The 6,810-nt window shown below is 37.2% G+C and overlaps 1 protein-coding gene across 1 annotated transcript in view; it reads left to right on the top strand.

The window, feature by feature from the left end:
- The window catches only part of ACBD3 (acyl-CoA binding domain containing 3), a 44,280-nt gene extending 37,685 nt beyond the window's left edge, over nt 1-6,595 (top strand). Inside the window, exon 8 of the mRNA XM_017526440.2 lies at nt 4,414-6,595. Within this exon, the coding sequence (XP_017381929.1) occupies nt 4,414-4,625 (212 nt within the window). The 3' untranslated portion in view covers nt 4,626-6,595. The remainder of the gene's footprint in view (nt 1-4,413) is intronic.
- The last annotated feature ends 215 nt before the right edge of the window (nt 6,596-6,810 follow it).

Genomic DNA, 6,810 nt, shown 5'->3' with positions numbered 1-6,810 from the left:
CCCAGGAGGCGGAGGTTGCGGTGAGCCGAGATCGCGCCATTGCACTCCAGCCTGGGTAACGTGAGTGAAACTCCGTCCCAAAAAAAAAAAAAAAAAAAATTTTCAATTATTCTTCCATTTAGAAATCCCTATTTTGCTTGTGGAATTTTTTTTATTTTCTCTGAATATGTAGACAAAAGTGGGTGTTTTAAAGGACAGTCTAAAATATCTTCGTCTAAGAAATAGGTATAAATGTGTTGCTTTTTGAGAAGATCGTCTCTTTATTTTTGTTTCCCAGAAAAGTTAGAATGTAGGGCTTGCTTATAAACACTTAATAAGCACTTAATTTATTGACTTGATTGAGAGTGATGTGGAATGCGTGCCCTGTGAAAATGGAATAGCACCATGTTTCAGTTCTTCTGGTCTAACTGACCTTTCGGGCGGCTTATAAACAGACTGCTTATTCTTGAAGAGGCTTGGCAATGTTGCTTTATAGATTATAGTGGGATAAAGTTAAAGAGATATTGTTGGAAGTACATGGAATAAGCCTGAAAGGCCTGTCAACTTTTTAAGTACAGAGTTTTCCAATCATATTTCTGCACCCTGAGGCCTCTGGGGCTATCTACAGAAACATACACAGCAGGTGTGCCATAACATCTCTTGAAATTAAGTTTAATATTCAGTTTAGCAGTTAGTATTTAATGCTAGTCAAAAGATAGTCCAAAGATGACTCTTTGCCATTATCTACGTGAACTACCAGAGTATCCAAGAAATTTCAGCACATCTTGCAGATTGACTCTCACCCCAGAAGCAGATTTAAAATCCTTCATTATACTACAGGTCCAGATTCTAGCTGGTAAATATGGAAGCATGAACTGCTTTGTCTTTAACATGGCATTTTGTTTTCATCAATCTTTATTCCTGAGTACCACCAGCAAGTTAAAGCATTGCCCATAAATACTACTGAAACAGGAAGAAAATACGACTGAAATAAATACAACTGAAACAGGAAGAAAAAAATGTTAAGGTTGAAAAAGCATGGCTGGGCATGGTGGCTTACGTCTATAATCCCAGCTTTTGGGGAGGCCAAAGAAGGAAGAGCTCTTGAGGCCAGAAGTTTAAGACCACCCTGGGCAACCCATTTCGTAAAGTGACAACTAATCTCTCTTTTTTTACTTTTTATTTTTTTAAGACGAGGTTTCACCATGTTGGTCAGGCTGGTCTTGAACTCCCGACCTCAGGTGATCCGCCCACCTTGGCCTCCAAAGTGCTTGGATTACAAGTGTGAGCCACCACGCCTGGCGAAGTGACAACTAATCTCTACAAAAACATTTTTTTTTAGTTAGCTGGGTGTAGTCCCAGGTACTTCGGAGGCTGAGGCAAGAGGATTGCTTTGAGCCCAGGAGTTTGAGGCTGAAGTGAGCTATATGATCACACCACTGCATTCCAGCCTGAGCGACAGAGCTAGGCCCTCCCTCTAAAAAAGAAAAAAAAAAAAACATAAACAAGAAGTGGTGAGAGAGCAGGACTGTAGCGTATATTGGCCAGGATCCACTACTGTTGTCTCATGTGATCCTCAACCACATCAAGACCTGTTCTGTCCTTTCTGTTGCATCACAGAGACTCATTAGAGTCAGACTCTTTGCAAATGTCTGGGAAGGAAAGTTTTTTTGTATGTGTACAAATTACTGTACTTATAAAGAGCTTTGTGAGGCCAGGCATGGTGGCCCCTGCCTGTAATCTCAGCACTTTGGGAGGCCAGAGCAGTTGGATTGTTTGAGCTCAGGAGTTCAAGACCAGCCTGGGCAACATGGTAAAACCCTGTCTCTACCAAAAATACAAAAAATTAGCTGTGTGTGGTGGTGCATACCTGTAGTTCCAGCTACTTGGGAAGCTGAGGTGGGAGGATTGCTTGAGCCTAGAAGGTAGAGGTTGCAGTGAGCTGAGATCACGTCGCATCACTCCAGCCTGGGCCACAGAGCCAGACACCCTCTGTCACACAGACAAAAAAGATGGCTGGGTGCGGTGGCTCATGCCTGTAATCCCAGCACTTTGGGAGACAGAGGTGAGGCGTTCAAGACCAGCCTGGCCAACATAGTAAAACCTCGTCTCTACTAAAAGTACAAAAATTAGCCAGCCAGGGTGGCATGCGTCTGTAATCCCAGTCAGGAGGCTGAGGCAGAAGAATTGCTTCAGCCTGAGAGTTGGAAGTTGCAGTGAGCTGAGATTGCGCCATTACACTCCAGCCTGGGTGACAGAGCCAGAACCCCACTCCATCCCTACCCTCCAAAAAAAAGAAAGCTTTGTGAATAAGAATTCTCTGTTCAGAAATTGGTTGAAGTAATGTATTTCTCCTGGCTTGCCTACTAGAGAACTTCTATAAGGCGGTTACTGCCTTAGTCTGAACCCTCAGCTAATGAGAGTTTTAGGGTTATTGGTGTTGGGAAGAGCACTGGTGAAAATGGCAGGGGTCCATTTCTAGAGGTGAGAACCTTATCCCTTATTTTAGCTCCAATATGTCCCTCAAATGAAAGATGGCATTGCCTATACTTTTACCGTTTCTAATCATAAAATGATTTGCAGCTGAAACGTTTTAGCCTCATAGCAGTGAGGCTTTATCACTCGCAAGAATTGTTCATTGAGTGAGTGTAACTTTATCCCATTTAAAGATTTAGCTCACAAATTGTCTTTGTCCATATGCCTTAGAAGCTACTGTCCTACCATGTTTTGTCCATATGGACATTTTGCGAGGAGTCCTTTGGGCTTAATTTCAGATGACAGAAGAGTCTGAGTTTTTTGTTTGTTGGTTTTTTTCTTCCTTAGATCTTGAAAGGTAGACAGAGGAGTTTGCTTTCCCTGAAGAAGCATGGATGATAACTCATTTGCCTGCTTTAAAATTCTCCACTTTCTTTATTGTTTACAGGCCCTAAATCTTTGCTTAAATTGATAAAAGATGCCTTTTCATCTTTCCCAGTAATCTTTAGTTTTATAGATTTTGAACAAAATTTGAATCTTGAATCAATGGACCAGTCTGTTTATTGGATGTAAGCAATAGTGTACATTTTGAATGGTTCTCTATTTCTCATTTGCACGTGAAAGATGCTTAATTGTAGGTATTTCTGTGGTAAAGTAAATCTGATTTCTACCTACCTTTATAAGAGTGCCATTTGCTTTTTAAAAATAAACTTTTAAGAATAGTTTTAGATTTACAGAAAAGTTAAAAAGATAGTACAAAGAGTACCCATATACCCTGCACCAAGTAGTTCCCTCTGTTGTTCGCATCTTACATTGTACTGTGGTACACTCATCACAGCTAATGAAACAGTATTGATACATTGGATTAACTAAAGTCCATGTTTATTCAGATGTTTTTAGTTTTTACTTAATGTCCCAAGATCCATTTCAGGATGCCACATTGTAGTCAGTCATCATATCTCCTCAATCTCCTCTAGATTGAGAATTTCTCAAGACTTCCCTTGTTTTACATTCCTGATGTGGCCATTGATAAGCATCACTCAGTTAATTTGTGTTGCCAGAATTCACTCTATCATGTTATAAACCTGGAAATCCATGCCTATAGTCCCAGCCTCTTGAAAAAACAAAAACAAAACAATAAACCTGAAAGTCTTGTCTTCTATGCTGAATATTCCCTTGACCTCTTTTCGTTGAGGTGCTTTATATTAAATAAGTTAAACTGAGGCTTCAAAGCTGGTTCATAATTTTCAAAATTCCTAAAGGTTTCTAGAGGTGTTTTTTTTTTTTTTTTTTAACCTCATAGCTAATAGTTAAAACTATTAACTGGGTCAAACCTATAATCAGAGCTCATTTTTTGCCACTTAGATCATCTTTGGGTTAAACTGGCCTAGTGAAAATAACTGAATTTTCAGAGTATCTCTGAATGCCTCTCTCTCTACTATGAGTTTTAAAATTTTACTCCTTACATTTAAGATATCTAGAAAGCAGTAGTCCTCACAAATCATCTTACATCTTTCTAAAATGGGAGGGACTCATATTGGTCAGGAGAAGGATGATGAGAGCAACATTTTGTTGCTTAGATTAGTGAGATTCCTGGGGATGAATTAGGAATTGAATGGATATGGAAAGGGGAAAATGGGACCTAGAAATAGGAATGGTGGTAAGTACAGAGAGAGATAGGATGCTGAACACTGCTACCACTAGATGTTCATCCCTGGGCTCCCAGGGCCCAGTACAAGGTTTGGTATGTAGCACGTGATCAGGCATTTGAATGAGTGAGTGAATGAATGAATGAACAAATAAATGCTTACATACATATAACATGTTGAATGGTTCAACAGAATTCCCAACAAGAGCAGTTTCTCAAAGAAAGGATAGATTTTAATTGCTTGATGCAAGTGTGGTTTTCCTGAATCTGTTTTTTCTGAATCTGTTCATTGATTTGTCTGTATTCTACAGAAAACATCAGTTGTGAAGAGAAAGTCAAAAAGAATGCCAGCAAGCCTCTACTGGATGAGATCGTGCCTGTGTACCGACGGGACTGTCATGAGGAAGTGTATGCTGGCAGCCACCAATATCCAGGGAGAGGAGTCTATCTCCTCAAGTTTGACAATTCCTACTCTTTGTGGAGGTCAAAATCAGTCTACTACAGAGTCTATTATACTAGATAAAAATGTTACAGAGTCTGGAGTCTAGGGTTGGGCAGAGGATGGCATTTAATTTGGAAATTTCCTTTGACTTTTGTGGAGCATTAGAGTCAGGGTTTACCTTACTGATTTTGGTCTGATGGTTTGTGAACTCTTGCTGGGAATCAAAATTTCCTTGAGACTTCAGCATTCATACTTTGGGCCTAAAAGAGATTTCTCAGACTCATCCAGCCTTTGGGTGCTGACTAGCAGAGTCACTAGTGGATGCTGAAGTTACATGAGCTACATGTTAAATATTTAAAGTCTCCAAAATAAAACACCCCAACATTGACCTTACCCGCCTGATGGTTAGTCCTTTGCTGCCTGCTCCATATGTCTTATGAGAGCCCGTAGTTACAGTGCCCTCTAATTTGAAATCCTTAAGTTAATAAGTCTATATCAGGTACAGCTGGCTTTGATTAAAGGTCATTTTTAAAACTTAAAAACTCAAGACCTCACAGATTATAATAGAAAAAGAAATGGCCTCAGTTTGATCTTGTTCAGAATGACCCAGATTGTTTTTACTTTGAGTATAGCTGTTTTGTTCAGAGTTACATTACAGAAAATTATTTTCTGAGATAATCTTAAACTAGAATGTTCAAAACTAATTGATAATTGAAGTATCAGGATACTGTACATAGAACACCTCAGAGATTTTTCTTCAGGAGCTTCCACAAACTTTGAATCCTTGTATCTTTATTTGTTATTCATACTACTGGCAGCAAAATACAGGTTTTCCGTTTCGTTTTGATTTGGCTTCATAGAGTATCTCAAATTGAAACTTTTTTGCACAAATAATACAATTAGGGATTTTGTAAATTCAAATTGGCACCTACTGAATTAAAATACATAAGATCATTTAAATATAATTCAGCATATGGGAAGTAACACTGCACTAATATGGAAATCACTGCCAGAGTAAGTCTGTTTTCTTTTAATTTGTTACTACTTAGACACAACCTTACTTATTCCAGTTTGGAATTACTTATTAAGGAGAATTGGAAATACGTATGCCCATGCTTAAATTTTATAGCTTTAATTTGTATTATTTCTTTATTGGCAGGAAGAGGTACACCTTTGTTTTCCTTACTGAAAACAAACATGGATTAATTGCCTCAAATTTGTATAAGTGATTGGCTAGTCTAGAGATTCTTGTTTTCAGAGGGATAGTGGTATAGAAAATGACAAAGATGGCAATATATATACTCAATGTTGTTATTACATGTTGCTGAAGTACTTAGATTTTTAAAATTTTAAATCATGAATCACTTCTTTTTGTTTTGTTTTGTTATTTTTCTTTTGTTCATAAATCACTTCTTATAGGAGGATTTCCATTGACTAGCTGCAATATATTCAGTTCACTACATATGGGCTATTTGAGTTTTTTGTGTGCTTTATTTCTTTCTGTCTTATAATACCTGGTATTGTACATATCTGACTCTGTTCTCTTTTGGTTGTTCAGAAACTGGATTATTTTTTCTTAAGCAATGCTTAATTTGTGTTTTTAAATTTTGATTCAGAAGTAGTCCCAGCTCATAGGTGTCCATGCTGTTACATCTAGAACATTTGTCAGGCTGTCAGCTCTCATGTACATATGGTATAGAAACCATGGAGTTAGGCACTTCCTGGATTTTTTTTTTAATGAGAAAAATACTGTATTTAAAATGTAAAATAAACTTTTAAAAAGCAGGCACTAATATATATTTCTTCCAGCCTTTGATTACAAATTTGTTCATGCACATGTTAAGATGAATTATCTCCTAAAAATATCATTGTTCTTGGGAACTGTATATGTTACTTTACATAGCAGCGGTTCCTGTCATGTGTTCACGTCAGAATATTTTTGGTTTTAAACTTTTTTTATTGCCTTTGGCTGTTGATTAGAACAGTACAAGTGCGATTTCAAAAAGATCTTGAAAATAATATATTTAATCAATTAAAATGTTTATCAGTAACTTGTTGATGTTTTATTAATATAATTATTTTCTGAAGCATTAGTACAGTATTTCAACATCCAGGTAGGAGAAAAAGAAATGTTTTAAATATCTTTGTTTTAAAAGGCTTTAGTTGCAACAGACTCCTTCTGGCCAATTATTTAGTTTTATTGTTAATTACCTTACTGACTTAATATAGATTTAAATTTTTTCAGACTTTTTTTTTTTTTTTTTTT

Source organism: Cebus imitator, unplaced genomic scaffold (assembly GCF_001604975.1).
Source record: "Cebus imitator isolate Cc_AM_T3 unplaced genomic scaffold, Cebus_imitator-1.0 Scaffold42, whole genome shotgun sequence".
NCBI classification, from domain to species: Eukaryota; Metazoa; Chordata; class Mammalia; order Primates; family Cebidae; genus Cebus; species Cebus imitator.
The sequence above is the reverse complement of the archived record's forward strand: the minus strand, read 5'-3'. Positions and strand labels throughout refer to the sequence as shown.